The sequence below is a fragment of the Botrytis byssoidea genome (genome assembly GCF_014898295.1).
Source record: "Botrytis byssoidea strain MUCL 94 chromosome Unknown BBYS_013, whole genome shotgun sequence".
Taxonomy (NCBI): Eukaryota; Fungi; Ascomycota; class Leotiomycetes; order Helotiales; family Sclerotiniaceae; genus Botrytis; species Botrytis byssoidea.
In genome coordinates, this window is record NW_024065854.1 from 1064900 (window position 1) to 1087361 (window position 22462).

Below are 22462 nucleotides of genomic sequence, written 5' to 3' on the forward strand. Positions count from 1 at the left end.
ATCTCTATCTAGACAGCGAAATCGTCAAGTTGCACGATATCTCATCTTCCCTCTTCACACGACCATCATGTAGAGTAGAGTGACTTTTTGTTTTTTTCGAATTGATGATCATCGTTATAAAGTACAGAGCATCACATCCCATCTCGGTGCTTTTCATTCCCAATCCTCTAAAATTCTCATCTCATTCCTGCACTTCACTTGCCTTTCCCACCTTCCCAAATATACATATCCAGCGGCTCTTCATCTGCATTCTCTGCTTTTCTCCTCTCTAGTTCTTCTTGGTAATAGTCAATGATTCCAAATCAGCACGTTCCTTGGCCTCGGCTTCGATCTCGGCAATGATGGGAGAGAGGTATGCGTAATCCTGTGAAATTCATGGGTTAGAACGAGTGTGGAAATGTCCTGGAAGGAATGAATGAGACTCACGTCTTCGGGCTTGGTGTGTTGATCCTTGGGCAAGAGTTGATGTTGGACGGAACACTGTAGGATTGTCAGTCGTGCGTCTAAAAAAGTTTACTCAATTGCTCGGAGGAAGCAATGGCATGCGTACCTGAACAGCTCTTCGCAGACGGAAAACACGATCATAAGCTTCCTTTTGCGGTAAACGCTTGAGCGCAAGAAGAACCTCTTCGGATTCCTCGGGGAGTAAATCATCGGCTCTATAGTTTCGTAACATGTTAGTTTCTCTTCTTTGCTTTGCATATCCCAATTCCCATGTATAGTCCCGTATTGCATGTTCTAGGTAGAGTCAAAAATATCGCATACCTTAATCCCAACTGACGGTATCCAGCAGCATTGGTGTACCATGAGGCCAAAGGCTTCATCATCTTCAAGAGCCCGGGCTTCTTGGAAATCCAGCTTGCTAACGATGGTGCAGACATGATGGGTGGATTTGGAGGGGTGGTATTGGGGAGAGAGGGGAATTCGTCGATTATGGTTGTGTATATTGAGAGTGAAGTTCAAAAGTTATGAGTGTATTAGGTAAGCGAGTCAGCGTTGTTTGAGGAGTCTGTGATTGGTTGGAGGAATGAGGGAAGGAACGGAATAAAATGGGTGGGGGAAGATATCGGCATGATTAATGTTCACAATAAGATGAGTTTGTATGGAGAGAAAGCGAGTAGAGGTGGATGTGGATGTGGAAAAGAGGCACGTGGATGTGGGATGAGATGATTTTCTTTGTTTGATTGAGAGGTATCGGAGGTGTTTGTAATGGTTTCTTTCCTCACTTCGGGCTTGTAGATATGCTGTTTAATAGATCATGTCATAGTGTAATAAGTACCTAGGTAGAATGTTCATGATGGTCACAATACTGGGAGAACTACTCGTCTAATCGTGGTTTTCTACATTGATTAGCTGCTGTAGTAGAACATTATATCAATGCATCAATCACGGTTTGAACATTTATTAGATGATGGTTCATATAAGATGCTAGTAGAGATGCTGCTGTGCCATTGAATACTGATTAATGGTAGGATAGAATAGGATATGAGTAGGTATGGCCAAACATCTGGATACCATATACCAGGTGTAGCAATAAGCCAATTATACTCCAGTTCTAACTGTTCATACATAACATAACATACTAATAACTAGGTAACTTATCATATCATATCATTCCTATCATCCATCCATCACTCACCATCACTCACCATCACCCACCTAGGCCTTTTCAAATCAAGCTTTCCCTGTCTCGAACCAAACGGGTTGATTTCCCCCACTTTGTTGAATTAGAATTATGATATTCTACTCGTAGTTCTATTTCTTGTGTACCTACTTACCTACATTTCTCACACAACCTTCTTTCTTCTTTTGATATCTAGAACATCTAAAGGATATTCTCAAAATCAAAAATATCATCAAATCAGATTAAATCACAAGCTCAACCATAAGATTTTATCCTCTGTTTTCTACTGTACCTGATTTTTGCTTTGGCTTGGCGGTTCGACCCTTTTTGTCAAGCGATTAGTTGAATAATCTATTTTATAAGCTTTCCGAGAATTTTGAGCCGGTCTTGAAGTCCGGTGCTTCCCTCAACCACAAAATCCTCAACCCACTTTCCTCAAAGAACCCGAAAAAGCCCACCTTTCCGACTTTTCAACGCTCGCACAATCCACGAAACTTCTACAAACATTCAGGCGATTGTCAATGGCCTGCGATAACCGTTAGCTGTTGTGTCACTGGCGTGCTGCGTGGGATCTTTCCCCGCACACCGGGACACGAGATTGCAAGAAAAGAACGGCGACAACAAGTGAAGGCCTTCCCAACCCATCGGCGGCGTTCCTCTCGGCGAGATTCACTTCCGCCTGCCTACGGCTGAAGTAGCAGAAGCTGTTAGATATTTGCGCCAACAACAATTACAATGTCACATGAACGCAGCACGCCATCATCATCGGGATCTGAGGATTTTGCGTCCTCTCAACCTACCACCCAACAATTCACATCGAGTTTAACGTTTGGAGGAGGAGATTCACCTATTACTAGATTGGAGAGAGTAGCTAGAACAAGGGCGGAATGGGAATTCAATGCATTTGCGGGGGCGGTCGGTGGTTTTACTTCTGGAGTTGTCACTTGTCCACTAGATGTTATTAAGACGAAGCTACAAGCACAAGGAGGTTTCAGAGCCGCACAAGGACTAGGGTCGCTACCTGCGGGACAAGCGGTATATAATGGTTTACTTGGAACTGGAAGGGTGATATGGCGGGAAGAGGGGTTGAAAGGATTGTATCGAGGCCTTGGTCCAATTATCCTTGGTTATCTACCTACATGGGCAGTTTGGTTTACGGTCTATGGTAGATCAAAACAGTTCTTTGGACCTCATACCGGTATGAATTATGAGTAAATCTTAACAATGACGATGGAAGCTAAATAAACATCTACAGATAATACAGTAGTGGTCAATTTTTGGTCCTCAATAATTGCTGGAGCTTCATCGACAATGGTTACCAATCCTATCTGGGTTATAAAGACACGTCTGATGTCACAAGTTAGCCGTAAGGCAAAGAATAACGGAGCCAGACCACCTTGGCATTATCGGTCAACTTTAGATGCAGCAAAAGTGATGTACAGGACTGAGGGAATCCTATCCTTTTATTCTGGTCTGACTCCTGCACTACTCGGTTTGACACATGTGGCTGTCCAGTTTCCAGCTTATGAATATCTCAAGAAGAAGTTCACAGGCAAGGGGATGGGAGAGTCAGCAGAAGGTGATGAAAGTGCTCATCTGTTTGGAGTATTGTCTGCAAGTGTGCTCAGTAAGGTCATAGCAAGCTCTACCACCTATCCTCACGAAGTCATCCGGACAAGACTTCAAACTCAACAAAGATCCATGCCAGCTACTTCAACAGAATATGGCGCATTTAGGGGAGGTCTAGAAGGACACTCTCATCAAAACGGGGCTTCCAACCCCCTTGCTCAAATCAAACAAGCGGTCCCGAAATATAGGGGCATTGTGATGACATTTAAAACGATATTACGCGAAGAAGGATGGAGGGCATTTTATGCAGGTATGGGCACGAACATGATGAGAGCGGTACCTGCGGCCACAACTACCATGCTCACCTATGAGTATGTTATGAAACATTTGAATCATGCCAAGGCAGAAGGATTACGGAAATCGGGAGAAGATTGGTAAATGTTTCACATATTTGACCATCCTTCTCGGCAAGATGTATAAACTTCAAAAAATACGGCACACACCTCTGAGATTAGGTAATGAAGAAACCAAGAAATATTTTCGCATTTTAAAGCATTTGAAGTTTGCGGGCGTTCGGTCATGTACTCGGCCGTTAGGTATTGAGTTAGCATGATGCGGCCTTTGTGTTTAGTAAAGATATTACAGACGTTCATATCTGAGAAATACCTTTTTGTAAGCAGGGGAATTGTACTTATAGATGGTATTAGCCATCATGGCAAATGATTGTTTAACATTCCACCTTGACCTGATATGCAGTTCCATAAAAATCTCCTTAGACTCCCAAATGTAACCTCGAAATATGAACTGTTGAAGTAGCTGTGCACTTCAGTAAATCCAAACACCGTTCCCATCTCCATCGTTATTTTCATTTGACATTAATCTGCTTTCCCAGCAAAACCACCCTCTCTTCCCTTCGCCGCTCGCTCTCTCAGCTTCCTCTCCACTTCATGCCTCTCGGGCGCATTTCCTTTCCTCCTCAATTCCTCCAAATTATCTTTTGCCGTTCCCAATAACTGTTTCACGGTTGTTTGCTCTACAGGCGCATCTAATTGTCCATGACGCCTTAGACTTTCATTGGCCCAATCGATCTGTCCACCGTCTGCTTCGCGGTGTTTTTGAGCATTCTGCTTAGCTGCCCGGATGGATGTGCGGGTGTATGTGAATAGGAGTAGTGCCATGGTTGCGGCTGCTAGAGGAGCAGTTAAGGTCTAGATGGAAGGTTGTTAGTGGAAGCTGGGAGGTGTGGAGGGGTGGAGGGGTGGAGGGGAATGGGTGGATAAATGAAGGGGATTGGAATAACATGATTGATACCTTGCCGTTTAGATTGAATTTGCGAGGAGCCATGGTGGATTGATTCTTGTAAATTGATTAGAAGAATTTGAATGATTTCACATTTCTCTTCTTATTTGCTTGTAGCTGTATTATGATATACCTAGTACGTGGACGAACTCAAATAATCGAACGGTTTTTTTGAACATGGGAAATAAATAGAGGACGTCATGCGATGTTCGGGGTTCGATCGACAAGGATCATTAAACAAGGGACTTTACCACTTTTTTTCCAAATAGATAGATAAGTCCTCAACACTTTTGCATTGAGTACCTATTTATAAATCTTTTGCTTGTAATGGAATTTTATGAATTGATGGATTGTGTTCGATAATTTCTCAAGGAGAGTTTTGTGTGGGTTTCGCATGGGAATTTGTTCTACGTGTACGATACGCAAGGTAGAGAGATATGAAGGGACTTAATATCGCATCGGCATCGGCGTGGGCGAGGGCGAGACCGTGGACTTGTGGGAGATGTGTACAGAGAGGGACTAGGAAATCTTGGGTGCAGACCGCGACGTATTCGACGGGGAAGAGAGGAGGAAATGGTTATGGTTATGGATATCAGCAGAATGGAAGGGGAAATAAAGTTATCATGGCTTCTGCCGTGGGGGGCGTGGCAGCAACGGGACTTGCTTTCACGGATGATATAAGGCATGCGTATGAAGCGGTTGAGAGGACGGGGAGAGTGGTCAGTACGCTGTTTGTTTGTATCAATGAGTGAGTGATCTTCTAGCATTGTGTAAGATTGCTTAGGACAAGTGGCTAATTCGGTGCGACAGTTATCGAGTTACGTTGAATCATAATGAGAAGATTGAAGATCAGGCAGAACAGGATAGAAGATTGAAAGATTGTCATCAGAGATGTGCGGACCGAACATTGAGAGTCTTGGAGAAGAATGGGAGTATATTTATAAAACTCGGGCAACATTTGGTATGGGATTCAATCAATATCTAGATGCATAATGCATCGGCTAATTGGTTTTCGCAGAGTGCTATGAATTATCTTCTACCGTTAGAATGGACGACCACGTTTATACCCTTGCAGGATAAATGTCCTGTTTCATCCTTGGAGTCGATAGAGAATATGTTTATGATGGATACCGACGAACAACTTTCAGATTACTTTTCAGAATTTGCACCTCTACCGATAGGGGCAGCATCTTTAGCTCAAGTACATCTAGCTACTGTCAAGGAAACGGGACAAAAGGTTGCGGTAAAGGTTCAACATCCAAACTTGGCGGAATGGGCGGCTCTTGATCTGGCATTAACTAGCTTCACATTCGCGACGCTGAAGAGATTCTTCCCAGAGTATGATCTAGAATGGCTATCATCGGAAATGGAGATTTCATTGCCAATCGAACTGGACTTTACTGAAGAGGGAAAGAATGCTTTGCGGACAAAAGATTACTTCTCACGGATACCGGAACTACCATTGATTATACCTGATGTTTTATGGGCAAAGAAACGTATATTGGTTATGGAGAATGTTGCAGGACACCGATTGGATGATCTCGAATTTCTTGATTCTAATGGTATCGATCGCGACGAAGTTTCCGCTGCCCTCGCCCGTATCTTCAACGAAATGATCTTTGGCAACAATGCTCCTCTACATTGTGATCCTCACGGGGGCAATCTCGCTATTCGTAAAAATAACAATCGCCGTGGCGCCAATTTCGATGTCATTCTTTACGACCATGGTCTGTACCGTGATATACCTCTCGAACTCCGTCGCTCTTACGCAAAACTCTGGCTAGCAGTAATTGACGCCAATGAACCCCGTATGCGCAAATACGCTAAAGAAGTGGCTGGTGTAACTGATGAACAATTTCCCCTATTCGCCTCGGCTATTACGGGTCGCGATTACACCATCCTAACAAAAGATGTAGCGCTCGAGCGATCTGAAGAAGAGAAGAAAAACATTAATGATGCATTGGGTGAAGGAATGCTTCAACAACTTGTACAAATGTTAGGACAGGTTCCGCGAATTATTTTGTTGATATTAAAAACGAATGACTTGACGAGGAGTTTGGATGAGAATTTACATACGCGACAGGGACCTGTGAGGACTTTCTTGATTCTAGCGAGATATTGTACAAGAACGGTGTTTGAGGAACAGCTGGAACAGATAAAAGCGAGGGGTAGTCTTTTGTGGCCGACGAACGGATTTAGATTGTTGGTGGCGTGGTTGGGATACGTGAGGGTGGGGTTGAAATTGGAAGCATTCGAGGTTTGGTTGAGAGTCAAGAGAATCATGGGGACAGCATGAAGATCGGGGATTAAGAAATAATGTTCATAAGAAGTGGAGCGGTTATATTGAGCGTATATTGCATGCATAGATTAGTTAGCGGAGGGAAAGAAGCTTTCTTCCTTCGGATTGATGTATTGGGTGGGGTTGGTTGGGCTCCTTCTTCTTTTTAGCGCGCATGAAGATCATTATAGATAGATAGATGGATTTGGAAGAGCTGAAAGATAGATAGCGTGTATAAAATACGACTTCTATTATGTTATGTTTATTGTGGGCTGTAGGTTGTGAGTTGTAAGTTGTCGGTGTGAAAGCACGAGAGAAATGGATGCGCAATGAGAGATTGGGTTTTGATAGTCGAGGGGCCTGGAGATTAGCTAGTAGTTGCGATGGGGATTTGTACGTAAGAAGGGAAAATGAAAACTGAGTCTAGTGCAGAAAAGATGTTGGAGCAGGTATACCGGATGAGTTATATGGCGGGAGTGATGATTTCTAGTGTATAGCTTGGTGGGAGTTGATAGTGTGGAGGTGTGAAGGTGTGAGGATGCTATTGGGCGCGGACATGTATGTGAGAGGCTTGTTGGTAGATGATAGATGAGCTGAGTTGAGAATCTGAGATAGATGGATAGATGAGGTTGGGAAATGAGTTGTAGGAATTGAATGGAGGGTAGAAAGGGTTTGTGGGTATTGTATTGTGGTGTTCATGTGTTATATTGTGCTTTATTGTATTGTGTATTCGGCTGGGAATAGTATTTGCTTTCCTTGAGTTTGGTGGGTAATTTTAGATGAGAAGCTTTTTCTCTTCTCACTGCTGTGGGATATTGTGAGGTCATTGTGTATGAACTGGATGTTCTGCATAAAAACAGACGACGTCGTGGGATTTTGGGTATAGGATAGAAAAGTGGCTAGCTGTGTGAGTGGATAATGGGATTTCCTCACGAGCTGTGAGATTGTTTCGATGCAAGGGGTTATACCCATATCTAGATTTCTAGTCATGAGCAAGGCAGCAAAAATCTGTTTTAATCCATCGCTTTGATTCATGCTCATACACATGGTCGTTACGAGTAGAGCATCAAGCTTAGGCCATGATGCTACTTGGAGGTAATCACATGCCGGTTGCAAATATCCTCAAACGCAAACGATAGATTGTGTGCCATCCGCATACATCGTTATATCATGTTCATCTAAGGTATATCCTGTATCTCAGCCCAAGCTTAGACTCTCCATCCTAATAGCGCAGAGTCACCAAGTGAACATCTCCTCGACTATTTTATTTTGAGTATTCATTTCGTGTCCTTGTCGAGTGTATACCAACCGACCTCCTCCAGAATCTAACTCTAGGATTGGATCAACCGTTAACGGTCTCGCCTGGTCAGAGTAAGTGTTCACTTCGCTCCATGTACTTTCTTCGATTTCCACAATTCTGTCCAATGCATTCGCGACTAGTACGCTGTTCCAAAGTCCCTCCTGTCGTTTAAACGAGCGGAGAAGATTAATAACCTGTCGACGAATTATAGGATCTTTGCAATGGCGAACTAAGTTGTAAAGAGGAATGATAACGCCCATGTCCAGATTAAAGGAAATGGTTGATTCTCCACAGCTATCGTCAGATAAGATATAAGAGATGATTTTCTGGCCCAGCATTATCATTCTCTGGATTTGAGGCATGAATTCACTCCAGTGTAAGCGATATGTTGGTGGCAAATATTGGACATAGCATGATATACGATTGTCCAATGAGTGAAGTTGTAGTACTGCAACCGCGATATCTTCTTTGGGAGTGAAAGACGAGCCTCTCGCTTCTATAAATGCTTGGAGCTCATGCGAATATTTCGAATGTAGAGCTTCAAAATTCTCAATGATCTGAAGAATGCGGGCTTCGAAATCGATGGGGAAATCTGCTAAATCGGTTGGAGCTTCGGAAGCACGCGCGACACTGCGTTGGAATAGGTGACAACCGTATTCGAAACAGTTTTTGGCTTCTTCGACACTACGAAAGAATATAGGAACGTTGTCATGTATTATTCCCGAGAGTGGATTGCCATAGAATAAAGGCTCGTAACGTTCGGCTAACTGTAGCAATAATATTAACCAAAGTATAGACAGAGAGATGAGAGGAGGACAAGAAAAGACGTACAAAGCCTTTTATAGTTGTACATTCTCTATCTAACCCGGAATATATCCTAGCTAGAGCACCTGGAGAAGCATATAAATCCACGGGACTTCTCGAACCAAGTGTTTGATGATAAATCATTCCATTCTGTTGGTCCCATTCGGTTTCACGCAGCAGCTTCGCGCCACTTTTTATATGTGCTCCTGCCGAAGCACGTTGCCCTGCCATACTCTATGAGAATCAGCATATAAGAAAGCACATTCACGGTAACAACACACTAGTTACAAAAGCAAGAAATACCTCAAAGTTAGCGAAAATAATGCAAGTGATAAGGCAAACATCGACACCTCGCTTCTCATTCCGAGACAGAGGAGCTAAGAGATCTCTAATCGCAAAATTGTATTGCTCTAAAGCGAAAGCCTTATCAATATCAGAGATTTGCATCTTTTGCTCTGATAATTCATGAATAGCGCCTAGGGCTACAACAGCATGGCGTACAGCCGACTCATGATGTGCAGTTTGAAGCACAAGCCTTTCCCAGAAATCGGAACCGAAAAATCCGGCTAATTGAGAGCAAGTCCGTTGCACGAAAAACGCAAATGATCGCTTTGATTGCGGGGAACTAAGGATATCAAATGAAGAGTTTCCTGTGATGAGACTCATATCACCCGAAGGCGACAAGTCCAAGGTCGAGATATGGTAGCCTGGACATACCCGACGGGTTGATGTACATTTAAGACATGCGGGTTTTGCTTCGTCACACTTTATTCTTCGTACTACGTAGTTATTTAGTGTTTGTGATCCTTTTCGTTTTCTGAAACTTACTTCTACAAGTCAGGCAACCCGTCTTGGTCTTCGGCCGGTATGCTCGCTGTCTCCTTCCTTTCGCTACCTTGGGCATTGGAGACTAAACAAAAACTGTCTATCAATATGGATTGAAAACTCAACAATGAAACCCAACAATCAACTCGTGTGGTAAATTTAGGCGTAGCGTGATGTTTGCTATATCAAAAAGCCGGACGTACAGAATAAGTAAACAATGCGAGAATGGGGGATGATACTCGGTGGCTGACGGCATTCCCCCTGAATCTAAGCCACACAACCCCCAGTCTCTCGAGCCACACCACGCATGAGTATGACATAGATGTCAGCTTAAAGGTAGGTAAGCAAAGCTGCTACCCTAGATTATGCTGAGACCCCTTGCAGAATGTAGCCTTTGAGCGTTATCTGCTTATTCTCATGTACCGATGGTTTCCTTGGTTAATTACAGGCGTAATACCTATGTCATAAACATTGATAAGTATCGGGACTAGCATCAGAATATTGAAGTACTTCAGAAGTTCAATATATAGAAAGAAGACGGAGAACAGAATAATGAGTAAGATGACAGCGGCGAGATGGCGAAAGCATTGTGCTCAAGAGGATCTCCTCGCTCGTGCACAGCCAAGACGCAGAGCCCCTCTGGAAAGGAGCTCATATCTTGGCAAGCGTGGAGATTATATTCGCTACCTGCTCTTGCTCGTGCTCATTTTAGTATTCGCCGTTATTCCGAATAGCTTCTGGGGTTTCTACTCTCCTAGAGCTCTATGGAATCTTATGCCTAGTCAGAACAGCATTATTATTCACGATCCAGAGAATTTCGATTGGGAAACAGCAAGTTTCCACAACCCTTATTGAAATTTACTTGCTAATATGAATCCCTTTCTAGATTACACCATCATCAAAATTAAGCTTTCATTCTTGCTATAGATCATTTGAATGTGCTCGTCTTGAAGCACCACTCGATTGGAATAACCAATCGACTGATTTGAGACGTGTGGCAATAGCATTGATCAAACTTCCATCAAAAGTACACGCGAGTGATCCACGACATGGTGGTTCTGTCATCATCAATCCAGGTAAGCTGGTGATATTACCACGATAGAGCTAGAGCAAGTGTTAATCAAGTTCTAGGTGGTCCAGGAGGCTCGGGTATCAATCTTGCCAGGAATCAAGCACGTCATCTACAAACTATCGTAGACTCTCCCTCAAATTTGGATGATACCAGTAGCACCGAAACCACTAACAAGTATTTCGACATTGTCTCGTTTGATCCGCGGGGAACAGGTTTTACAACTCCTTCTTTTATATGCTTTCCAGATGCTGCTCAACGAATGAATTGGAATATCGCTTCGGATGCGGAAGGGTTATTGGGGAGCTCCAGTGTAGCTTTCAAACTTATGTGGGCGAGAAAACGCGCCCTTGCTGATGCTTGCTATACACGTATGAGTGTTGATGAGACAGGAGAAGATGGCTTAGGAGCACACATGAATACACCTGTTGTTGCAATGGACATGAAAGCGATCGTGGAAGCCTTATCTAGATCAAGAGAAGAATCCCTAATCCCAGATCGAGAATACACTAAATCATCGCACATTGGATCTGTAAATAAGATTCAGTACTGGGGTTTCTCGTATGGAACCCTACTAGGCACGACTTTTGCAGCTATGTATCCAGGCTTCGTTGGCCGTATGGTTCTTGATGGCGTGGTTGACACTGATCGCCACTACGCCGGTAAGTCCTTCCTTCTCGTGTTTAAATTTTTATTCAACTCCGCTGACCAAAAAAGGCACCTGGGATGGGAATCTTGAAGACACAGACGCTATCATAAACAAGTTTTCAGAGTATTGTTTTGAAGCAGGCCCCGAACGCTGCGCTCTATACTCCAGTAGAGGTTCAGAATACATTCACGGTCTTTTAGACGACATCATCGCTTCCGTTACAGATGCTCCCATTCCAGTATCTATTTCTGACGTACGTGGACCCGAGATTATCACGAGTAGCGATGTGAAAGGCGCAGTTCGATTAGCCTTATACTCACCATTCGAAGAATTTGAAAGACTGGCAAGGATTATGTACGATATCTCACAAGGAAATGGTACCCTTCTTGCAGATTCCAAGTCGACTGAATATCCATGGCAGAATCTTCAGCCAAGCTGTCGTTCGAGTGATCCATACTCCCCGTATTGCTTCTCCCCGCCTGTCGACTATGCCGAGGAAGTTGTTGGGGCCATCTCGTGCTCTGATGGACCGGACCAAACTAATATGACTGCCACCGGTTTCCTGGAATATTGGCAGCGAGTAAGGGAAGAGAGTATTTATTTGGGCGATCGGTGGGCAAAAAACCGGATGTTGTGTGCTTTTTGGAAGCTGAGGCCAAAACTTACATTCACAGGTACGTCTGTTACTTTTGGTATAGAGTATTGAACCCTAACAGCCCCCCTCAGGTCCCATTGAAGGCTCAACCTCGGAGCCAATTCTATTTGTCTCGAACACTCTAGATCCTGTCACATCTCTTGCAAAGTAAGGACTGCATATATTTCTATACCACCTAGTTCTTGCTAATTACCAGCAGTGGTCAAAATATGAGTAAGAGATTCAATGGATCGAGACTTCTACAGCAAGATTCAGAAGGTGTAAGTAACCTACTTTTCTTAGACTTATCTCGTCTCGTTTGCGGAAAGCTGAAAAATTGTAGCATTTATTCCTCTCGACGCCTTCGATCTGCAGCGCTAGGATTGTAAGGCAATATTTTCAAACAGGTGCACTTCCAGAAGTTGGAACAATATGCCCTGTGTACGATAGAGCATTTGGCTTATCTGGTGAGGGACATTCGACTATTCTGGAATATGGAGATGACATTTTGCTTAAGGCTTTGAGGGCGATAGCCAATAGTATGTGGTGAATGGAAGATACTGTGTGGAAAGCAGAAATGATGGATAACGTAATTGCGCCAACGTATTCCTTCAAATGTTCATTTCACATAGATTATTCATAATACAACGCATCTCCAAGGCTGTATTGTCCTCGAAAATAATATTGCATTAAGCCAAAGGACATTGTCTGGACTGTTTGATATTGCGGCTCTTGAGGTAGGATTGGTGGTGCGTTTCCGATATTTGGAACTTCGTCAAGGTGGTGTCCACAAACATCTGTTTGCACGCAGTTATCAACTATGAACATAGCTTCTTTCTGAATTGTACGCGAAGACATTTTAGAGACCAAAGATGTAAAATACAGAAAGCTAATCGCTAAAGAAAAATCCAAGTATGATAATGCTGAGCTCGATGTAGACCAACATAAGGGTACGTCAAATCGCCCAGAAATTATACATTGAAACACTTGTAATTCAAATATTCATAATGACATCAGCTTGTATTCAAAGATAGGTGAACTAGTATATATTTGGTGATCTAAAAGCTCATGAATACATCCGGCTGGTTTTTCATTCGACATGATGATTATTTGATACGGTATGCAATATCAAAAAGAGTACCGGTACATAGGTTTGGTATCCATTTGAACTTGTCTATGAAGCTTGGCTCAACAACGTGATCTTAACAACGCCATCGACCTTGCAACTAGTAAGGTAAAATGGCATCAAGGAACATTCCCTCTCTTCGCCCAATAAACATCTCAGACTAGCTAGATACTGTCGCAGATACTTGACGGGAGAAGAGTAATATTAAACACCGAACAACAAGATTTATCACCTCTTCATGTTTCAAGTGCGTTGAGATATGTTGGCCATCGAGTTTCAGTTATGTATGATGATATAGTAGTAAAGAACCATACTATCGATCTAGACAAGTCGACGCCTGTATAGGTAGAAACTGCGAGTGAGATAACATGCCATGACTTCGCTGTGTTGATACGTACGCCAAAAATTTCGTTCAAGGTCTCATTCACATTGATGTGATGTTCGACCAAATGATTACATAATGTAGAAGCCATTGGTGAGCCAATCACCAGCAGTAGAAATTGTGTTTTTGAGTTTGAGTAAATCCGACACGAGCCGGAAATAAAATTCAAAAGTGTCCCTTATTCCCAGTCGATGTAAATTTTAAAATTTGGCACAAAATTGACGCCCTATTTCGTTCGTGTCGTTGAAAAAAACCGTTCAAATTTTCAGACGTGCAACAAAACAACTTTGTGTCACTATTCACGTGACTTTTAGAGCTTGGGCCATCTTGTCATATTTGCGCAGTCTCGGGCCAGTAAACATTTTTTACATTCATCCGAGCCGATCTGGATTAACTTTGAAGCTTCTGAGTTGACTGATATTTTACATACATGCTAATCTTACGTTGTGATCTGGATCTATAACATTAGCTGTATATCGGGTTTCCTATTCAATATATCGCTGGACTATCTCTTCGCTTCCTAAGACCTAACTGGTTGCGTTGATGAAAAAGCTCACTTGCACACATATTAATCTACCAAGCGTTCTTTGTATCAAAAATGAGGCGCGTGCTTGATTTCCAGCTCGAGTAGAAGTTTCATCATGCAGAAATCTCATGCAATGTTGAACGATATAGAAACATTTTCACTTTCACATCATACTCTGTTCGATATTACATGGCATCCTGAATCATATCATGTGACTCTACCTTATGCCGCACGACTGTTATGATGCAGTGCAACACACAATGGTGGAGTTATCTCATTCCACCTAGTGGCTTGCCTCTCCGTACTCGCTTCTCCTGCCTACCCAGCACAATTTCTACTATTTTCTATTCTTCCCTAGCTTCTCGACCAAGCGATCATCGTCTTGATCAGAGTAAAGAGTCCACATGCCAGTTTCTTCGCCATTTTCTTCTTCTTCGTTGACAGCACAAAATCCCTCCCATCCCTCGAGAGGCAATCTTCTGTCTTGTCTGGTGCAGTCGAATGGACCTGTAATGTCAGGCTGAGCGTCCAAACGTACTCCATACTTGACTTTGTAAGTTTGTATTCCCTCCGACCAAAAACTAAGCTCTCCACAGGAAATCTACTCAAAGGTGCTACAGATGCAGACGGCAGTTTAAAACCCGCAGCTGTAATGGTCGGTATAAAACTTGATTTAGAAGCTAAAGTCCACCTAGCGGCACAGGTACGTGGTGATATTGTTATTGGACTTTACCAAGAACAAGTCATAGAAAAAGTCATTCCGGAATTTTGCATTAGCGAGGACGGAGCATATATTGATGAGATGGATTGGGGTTTTCTCGATGTTTTGATTGGAAAGATTTGTTGTTACTTTTAAGAATATGGGACTGAAGACTATTTTTTCTTTCATATCTTGGATCTTATATATAGTGTAGAGATGGAGTTCAAAGCATCGTCTAGTCAAACATCCTCACCTCCCAGATTGTATCTCCTGACACTCGATACACCCACTGTCTGAATCTCCTATCAAAGAGGAAGAAAAGAAATGCTACTACAATAAGACATTCACATCGCGGATATCTATACCAACTATCCCAACTCTTAAAGTGCTTGAATCACATAACATTACAGATGAATCTATGTTCGTTCATAGAGCTACGAGTAAGAGCATGAACACCAATCATCATCAATAGTCCCCTCACCAGTCCAGTGCTGGAACCCCTTCCACCTCCCTGTATTATAGCATGCTAGACCAAGTTTTGTAGTCACAGACAACCACGAGCAATGAGCACCGTTCTCTGTGGAGCGAGTTACTTGAGAAGTATCCATTAAACCAAACGATATAGAATATATAAGACAATACACTCCATGATCGAACCCTGAATGATATTCAGCTGCTCATTTTACTTATCCTGTTTAAGTGATCTTCATGCGATATTCTATGTTTGAGTTATACAAGTCTTAATCTTGTCTAGATACATACATACATACATACATACCCATTCATCTCTCCAGAATCTCCTCTTATCTCCCCGTCGCATTAAACATTAACAAGTCACCACCCCCCGAAACAAATCTACATTTCTCCTCATCCAGAATCTACATTTAGCGAACTTCGTAACCCCATTACACTTAAAGGATATCCACATCCTCACAACATCTCGTCAAACAGACTAAGAAATTCTCAATACAATATAACATCTCAACCAGGTAAGTGCTCGAGGCTAATGATCCAGTCCGCCAAGTAAACAAATCATCAAAGCCCCAGCTGAAGAATCCAGAAAAAGCATACACACTGCCCTACCCAGCCCACAACAGCCTATATAAGTGGTCGGTCGACTCTTGGAATGATACGATATACCCAACCCCATATGCGGGTATGCAATATCCCAACCACAAGCAAGTAAGAAAGCTCTAATTCGTATTCGTTTTCGAGTTGCTCCCCCTTTGAGCTAGACCCGCTAGCCCCTTGCCAGTCTTCCCTGGTATCGAGATCCGAATACGCACCCCCTGTTCCCATCACGTGTTTATTATTCCTCGATACCTATTAAGTCTCTCTTCACTCTACGGTTTTGATTTGAGATTCTCCAGTTCAATCCAATCCAATTACTTCTCCTCTATATCACCAATCACATCAACATCTCCATCCACCTACCCACAGCAAAAAATCCCCCAACATGTCCGCTCCCGTAGTCCTCGAACCCCAAGATCTCAATCGAGACTCAGCCTTCAAGAAGGCGCTCCACGGCCAAACCGGTCAGACCGATAGATCCTTTGTAAACTTGATGCACAAAGACAAGAACGCGCAGAAGCTAGCCGTGGACCAATATTTCAAGCATTGGGACAACAAGGATGCCAAGAATGAAACATCACTGGATCGTGATGCGAGACGGAAGGACTACGCAACGCTCACTCGTCATTACTACGATCTCGCCACTGATCTCTACGAATACGGATGGTGAGAATCACACGCCTCCCGTGCCATTACACTCCAAACATGTTCAACTATCGAACCACCACTAACCACATCTCGATGCAGGTCCCAAAGCTTCCACTTCTGCCGCTTCACCCCGGGCGAGTCCTTCAAGCAAGCCCTCGCGCGACACGAGCACTATCTCGCCCTCAAAATGGGTCTTCAACAAGACCAGCTCATACTCGACGTCGGATGCGGCGTTGGGGGGCCCGCGCGGGAAATCGCCAAATTCACCGGCTGCAAGATCGTCGGGTTGAACAATAACGACTACCAAATCGAGCGCGCGACACGCTATGCACAGCAACAAGGACTGGACCATCGAGTCAGCTTCGCGAAAGGCGATTTCATGCAAATGAGTTATCCGGATAATAGTTTTGATGGCGTCTATGCGATCGAGGCGACAGTGCACGCGCCCAGCTTGGAAGGTGTGTATAGCGAGATATTCAGAGTTTTGAAGCCGGGTGGTGCGTTTGGGGTGTATGAGTGGCTGATGACTGAGAAATACGATAATGATGATCCTCAGCACCGTGCTCTCCGTCTGGGCATCGAGCAGGGGAATGGAATTAGCAATATGGAGAAGATTTCCGTTGCACTTCAAGCCATGCAGAAAGCGGGCTTCGTCTTGGAACTCCATATGAATGTTGCGGACCTTGAGGGCGGGGATGCGATTCCGTGGTATTGGCCTCTGAGCGGTGACTTGAGATACATGCAGAGTATTTGGGAACTACCCACTCTCCTTCGAATGTCACCGGTTGGTCGCACGGTTGTGCATAGCTTCATTGGAGCTCTTGAGACTTTTGGTCTGGCTCCGCAAGGCACCCAGAAGACGGCTGATTCGCTAGCATCAGGAGCAGACTGTCTAGTTGCAGGAGCGAAGGAGAAACTATTCACACCGATGTATCTCATGGTTGGTCGCAAACCAGCAGTTTGATGAAAGGGGTGGTTGGAAGCACGCGATTAATTGTTCGAACAAGAACTGAATAAATCATCCACTACAGTATAGTATAGCATTCGTTAATTTGACTTTCATAATTCTTCACGTAATCGTCTCAATGAGTCACTGAGTACCTAGATAGAACATGGCTATTCGGTCACAATGTGCTCGCTTTGTTGACCACCAACAAGCTAACAATCCCAATACCCACCACAATACATCACCAGCAACAGCAAGCAAGCATCCTCTCCTGGTCCCCCGAACCCCCAGGAACCAACCCAATAACCCCCAAAGATCCCACCTCCCCCGAGTGAAAAACTAATCGCACTTGCTAAACAATAAGGCTTCCTCAACCAACACTGGATGAAGAAAAGTCTCGAGAGATGCATCGCACACCAAGACATACCCAAGTGGTCGAGTACCCAAGTGATTGTCAATAAAAATCCTTCACATTAGATTGCTACCTATATATTCAAAACTTTCCGATATAGCAATTATAAAAGTAAAGTTATCATCCCCCTCAATCCCATCCAATTAGGTAGGAAGATAGCTAGATCTAAGAGCTCGTCAGATTTTTCTGCCACAAAACATCCTTTTTTTAATGTTCATACACCTTTGAATTTCACGATTATCACCGTGAATTCGCCCCAATTCCCTAGCACATCTATTCTCCTGTTATCGCTGATTATAGGACCCGGTCTTAAGAATCTTGTCTGTCTCTTTTTACAATATAACGCCCGCTCCCATATGCATACCCAGAGCCTTACCAAATGCAATCCATTGACCTGGTCTACGCCGTCTTCATATACAAAGCCTTGACCTTTAATACGCCTGTCCAAAACCGTTCCCATTGTCGAGAAACATCAGGGGGCTTTTCTCTAACTCATAAGCTGGTATCATCGGCTTTTAACCCTACAAAAAAATCCCTAGTCATCTCAAAACTGAGCCAACTACTCGCCATACTTGGGGCTACTTTGAGTAGATTGGGTACAATTCCTTTATACATGCCCATGATACCTTCTTGTGCGACAATTCTTCCGACAGCATCGAAAATTGATTTGTACTGGTATCCCATACCGGACATTGTATTGATCTGGAAACGACGTCGAAGAACATCACTAAACCATGTTAGCTTTGGATTTTATGTAATATCAATGGGCACCTTACAATGGATATGTGCATGTCTGTGCAACTGCGCCAGATATAGCACCAGCTGCTAACTTTCGTACCGCACTGGGATTTTGGTCTCCCTCTGGCGTGAAATGCTTTCGTACAAGCTCATAAGTCATGAAGTTCAAGCCAACCTTATTTCTTCGTTAGCAATGCAATTCAAACAGCCAATAACCACTTGATCCACACTCACATATGGTGCAACGCCAGCGACAGTAGGTATAATTCCTCTATATAATGCAAGAATGCCTCCTTCTGTTTTGTACATCGTCTTCAACGTAGCAAACATGCCTGGTAGCTTAGTACCATGCTTTCCCAAAGCTGCAAATGATGCAGACTGAATGGATAATCTAGTGCGAACAATATCTAGAGGATAGGTAAAGAATACGGATGTAATTCCGGCGGCTCCACCGCAAATGAGACGTCTGAAAGAACCCAAGTCTGCGCCAGGAGTGGTCTCGAAGAACTAGAGGAGCATAGGAAATCAGCAATTGCTTTCATGAAATGCGCTTATTTGAATAAGAATTTCCGCAACGCTCAGTTGGAAAAGAAATAGGAGAAGTTCAAATATCCTTAGGCTCTTACCTTTTTATAGAAATTGTAACTTCCGAACTGAACAGCAGAATAGGGAACAATTCGAATACAGTTAGTGCCGTTACCCCTCATCAGTCCGCGCCAACCTTCCTCCTTCCACATCTTCATAAGCCCCTTTCCCACAGACATTTTGTATTCTTCTCGCCCTACACTCTGTATTTGAAAAAGAATCTTTAATCGTTCCAGAGGCGATACGACTGTTCTAGAAACCGCACCTGCCACTCCACCGGCGCAAAATGCTGCCACCACAGGTTGTGCTATCATCTCTCTGAGTTGCAGAACTCTGGGGGTATATTTGGGCGGGAGAACATCATTCTTAGACTTATAGCAGAATCAAATTGTTAGCATGTATACTAGATAATGAGCAAGATTAAGCAAGAGAACAGAACATACGGCAGACATTTCCAGGAAAAGTAGCTAAGCTATGTACCTCAAAGGCCTAAAAGCTCAACGCACACCTTAAGCCCACCACGCATGCGAACTCGAAGGACAAGATTTCGAGAATAAAGGGCGACTTTGATATTTGGTAGGATATATGAGAACGTAGACTTTCGAAGAGAAATCAGAAATCGACGATCAATTGCTGAATAGATTGTACATGTACAATTGGGTAAAGATTTAGTAGGTGGTGAGGTTGGCTGGGTTTGGCTTTTTTAACCCGAGCTTGACTGGGAGAAGATCAAGTACGGGGGGGGTAACGAGATAGTGTCACCGGAGGATAGGAGTATCAATATCAATTTAATCTAGGGTTTGATGATAGATGTTATCTCAGAGAAAAAGGAGAATCAGCAGGAAGGATAAGAGAAGGTAGTCAACAAAGTTATTCCAAATAGCAAATTGGTTGTTTTTTTCTATAAAAGAGAAGAAGTCTAAGAGAATAATTTAAAGGTCTATGTTGTTGTGACTGTTGTATTGAGGAGGATTCGAGGAATTGATATAGCTACCTGGTAGTAATAAGTACTGTTTGTACCTACAGTAGTAGAGAACTTTTATTAATTCGACCAGTAATCATAAGCGGAAAAAACTTTACTCTACCAAGGTCCAAGGTGGAGGTCATTTTGTGAAGGGTTTGTTCACGGAAAGTTCCATCTTTTCCTTAGTCATTTATTACGAAATTAATTGTGATTTGGTTGTTCTATTATATGCCTAGATAGGTAGGTAAGCATATATATGATTTAAGCAAGAGCAATTGATACATTTATATATAAATTCATTTTGACGTTAATTTGTTAAATATTCCTCATAAATTGGGACATTCTCATAAATGATGACTACTAATCGGCAACAACGTTGGAAGATCTTCCATATTGTGATGCACGAAGATAGAATTACCCCATCACTGAGAGCTACAACATGATGTCAACTTGCCTAGCACTTCCGTACTTTCCCGCAAGAACGATCGATACCTACCCACATGCGGAGTAGTATATACACAGGAATTCATCAACTCTGCGTACAAATTTGTTATTCGTTGGTAAATTCACGAGTACTGGCAAGTACCTACTCTCAAGTACCAACTCAGTATCAAATCGATAATGTATCTCTGCCTCCCATGCCCAGCTTTATTCAACAAGTACTAGGTGGTTATGTATAAAGAGTTCTGATAGTTCCATTCACAATCTGCAGAGTCCAGACTGTACTGCGATCGTACAAACATGGACACGAAAACAAGTCCATTATGAATCCGAGCCGAGTTCAAGCTTCCTTCCCTACATGCCAATATAGCATCCCATATCAAGTTTGAAATAATTGATATCGTATTCTGGTGATAGAAATTCTAAGTAGACAAGCTGTTGTGTATAAAATGTACTACTACGGTGTATGTGGACTCTGTCGTCTGCTAAATAGATAGCAATATCCTTATGCGAGTGTACTGAGACATCAATCCATCATCAATCTCGAACATTTTCATCTCTTCTATATCACTCGACTCCTTTTCATCACCCCTGACGAGGCCGAGTACTCACGACGTACTCCGCCTTTCCGTTCAAGAGTACCGATATTTCGGTACTTTCCAACCCACCTCCAGTTTCCCGGGCGGTCACCATTGACAAAAAATCGATTGTTTCTATTAATGCCTCAGGCTACAAGGCATCAAGAAGTGAAAATCCACGGAAATTTTTAAGCGAATTCACGCACTGGGCTCCATATTCTTAAAACTTCTTCGAAATTGTTTTCGTTCCTGCTGGATCATTCACGACTTCTCGACACCCCTCGACGACAAACCCCCCAAATCGCCAATCATGGGTAGGTGAACACAAATTCTATTCCAGCCATCGTGTGCAAGTGGAAATTGAGTGACTTTACGATGGATTGAGATTGAAAGTTGAAAGACTGAAATCACAAATCGCATCGTAAAAGATCTCAATTCTCTGCGCAACATTGTGTCTGTGCAAGACCGATGTGAAGAGCATACTTGATCATAGGCTGACGAGGAATTTTCTAACTAGGTATCGATCTTGACAACCACCACGTGCGCAACACTCACCGTAAGACGCCAAAGAGTGACAATGTCTACCTTAAGTTGTTGGTAAAGCTCTACCGCTTCTTGGCTCGTAAGTCAATCTCAAAAATCCTCGACTAAAGTGATATGCGCTAACTTTTGATTTCTTTCAGGCCGCACTGAAGCCTCCTTCAACAAGGTCGTTCTCCGCAGACTTTTTATGTCCCGCATCAACAGACCTCCCGTTTCCATCTCCAGAATCGCATCCCAAACCAACAAGGATGAAAAGAGAACCGTCGTCATCATCGGAACCGTCACTGATGACAACCGTCTTTTGTCCGTCCCAAAGGTCAGCGTTGCTGCTCTCCGCTTCACCGCTACCGCCCGTGCCCGCATTCTTGCTGCCGGTGGTGAGGCCTTGACCTTGGATCAATTGGCTCTCAGATCCCCAACTGGAAGCAACACCGTTCTCCTCAGAGGACCAAAGAACTCCAGAGAGGCTGTCAAGCATTTCGGTTTCGGACCCCACAAGCACAAGGTAACAAATCCAACATGGCTTTTTATTGGCACAACTGACAAATCTACAACAGAAACCATACGTCGAGTCCAAGGGACGCAAGTTCGAGAAGGCTCGTGGACGCAGAAGGTCCAGAGGTTTCAAGGTCTAAATGGCCTCATTGGGGAAGGGACGTTACGAACTTCTGGCTTTGCTGGTCTAGATACCTCCAAGAAGGGTGGAGGGATGTCAACAAGCTATTTAAGGCGAGCTGGATCCGCAGTACAG

At 43.3% G+C, this 22462-nt stretch overlaps 11 protein-coding genes across 11 annotated transcripts; 6 read left to right on the forward strand and 5 right to left on the reverse strand.

Annotated features, from left to right (window-relative positions):
• Positions 1–22: 22 nt before the first annotated feature.
• On the reverse strand, positions 23–987 carry EAE97_007114 (uncharacterized protein). The gene is made up of 4 exons (XM_038877628.1): positions 766–987; positions 551–659; positions 427–480; positions 23–364 (listed from the first exon to the last, which is right to left on the reverse strand). Exons 1-4 carry the CDS (start codon positions 879–881, stop codon positions 269–271), a joined length of 375 nt encoding a protein of 124 aa, XP_038731818.1. The 5' UTR covers positions 882–987; the 3' UTR covers positions 23–268.
• Positions 988–2359: 1372 nt separating this feature from the next.
• EAE97_007115 (uncharacterized protein) lies at positions 2360–3631 on the forward strand (the record flags this gene model as incomplete). The annotated part of the gene is made up of 2 exons (XM_038877629.1): positions 2360–2822; positions 2880–3631. The coding sequence occupies 2 exons, from the start codon at positions 2360–2362 to the stop codon at positions 3629–3631; spliced, it is 1215 nt and encodes a 404-aa protein (XP_038731819.1).
• Positions 3632–4068: 437 nt separating this feature from the next.
• On the reverse strand, positions 4069–4537 carry EAE97_007116 (uncharacterized protein; the record flags this gene model as incomplete). The annotated part of the gene is made up of 2 exons (XM_038877630.1): positions 4069–4401; positions 4505–4537. 2 exons carry the CDS (start codon positions 4535–4537, stop codon positions 4069–4071), a joined length of 366 nt encoding a protein of 121 aa, XP_038731820.1.
• Positions 4538–4929: 392 nt separating this feature from the next.
• EAE97_007117 (uncharacterized protein) lies at positions 4930–6788 on the forward strand (the record flags this gene model as incomplete). Its single annotated transcript, XM_038877631.1, has 3 exons — positions 4930–5240; positions 5303–5453; positions 5511–6788. The coding sequence occupies 3 exons, from the start codon at positions 4930–4932 to the stop codon at positions 6786–6788; spliced, it is 1740 nt and encodes a 579-aa protein (XP_038731821.1).
• A 1218-nt stretch (positions 6789–8006) lies between these two features.
• Positions 8007–9778, reverse strand: EAE97_007118 (uncharacterized protein; the record flags this gene model as incomplete). The annotated part of the gene is made up of 4 exons (XM_038877632.1): positions 8007–8837; positions 8902–9108; positions 9178–9653; positions 9703–9778. 4 exons carry the CDS (start codon positions 9776–9778, stop codon positions 8007–8009), a joined length of 1590 nt encoding a protein of 529 aa, XP_038731822.1.
• A 473-nt stretch (positions 9779–10251) lies between these two features.
• Positions 10252–12601, forward strand: EAE97_007119 (uncharacterized protein; the record flags this gene model as incomplete). The annotated part of the gene is made up of 7 exons (XM_038877633.1): positions 10252–10530; positions 10586–10775; positions 10831–11430; positions 11486–12091; positions 12144–12219; positions 12272–12332; positions 12395–12601. The coding sequence occupies 7 exons, from the start codon at positions 10252–10254 to the stop codon at positions 12599–12601; spliced, it is 2019 nt and encodes a 672-aa protein (XP_038731823.1).
• Positions 12602–12684: 83 nt separating this feature from the next.
• Positions 12685–12909, reverse strand: EAE97_007120 (uncharacterized protein; the record flags this gene model as incomplete). Its single annotated transcript, XM_038877634.1, has 1 exon — positions 12685–12909. The coding sequence occupies one exon, from the start codon at positions 12907–12909 to the stop codon at positions 12685–12687; it is 225 nt and encodes a 74-aa protein (XP_038731824.1).
• A 1291-nt stretch (positions 12910–14200) lies between these two features.
• Positions 14201–14941, forward strand: EAE97_007121 (uncharacterized protein; the record flags this gene model as incomplete). Its single annotated transcript, XM_038877635.1, has 2 exons — positions 14201–14296; positions 14444–14941. 2 exons carry the CDS (start codon positions 14201–14203, stop codon positions 14939–14941), a joined length of 594 nt encoding a protein of 197 aa, XP_038731825.1.
• Positions 14942–16241: 1300 nt separating this feature from the next.
• On the forward strand, positions 16242–17897 carry EAE97_007122 (uncharacterized protein; the record flags this gene model as incomplete). Its single annotated transcript, XM_038877636.1, has 2 exons — positions 16242–16522; positions 16604–17897. 2 exons carry the CDS (start codon positions 16242–16244, stop codon positions 17466–17468), a joined length of 1146 nt encoding a protein of 381 aa, XP_038731826.1. The 3' UTR covers positions 17469–17897.
• A 457-nt stretch (positions 17898–18354) lies between these two features.
• Positions 18355–19637, reverse strand: EAE97_007123 (uncharacterized protein; the record flags this gene model as incomplete). Its single annotated transcript, XM_038877637.1, has 5 exons — positions 18355–18589; positions 18639–18775; positions 18835–19107; positions 19227–19556; positions 19629–19637. The coding sequence occupies 5 exons, from the start codon at positions 19635–19637 to the stop codon at positions 18355–18357; spliced, it is 984 nt and encodes a 327-aa protein (XP_038731827.1).
• Positions 19638–21478: 1841 nt separating this feature from the next.
• Positions 21479–22346, forward strand: EAE97_007124 (uncharacterized protein; the record flags this gene model as incomplete). Its single annotated transcript, XM_038877638.1, has 4 exons — positions 21479–21482; positions 21686–21790; positions 21852–22216; positions 22269–22346. 4 exons carry the CDS (start codon positions 21479–21481, stop codon positions 22344–22346), a joined length of 552 nt encoding a protein of 183 aa, XP_038731828.1.
• Positions 22347–22462: the final 116 nt, after the last annotated feature.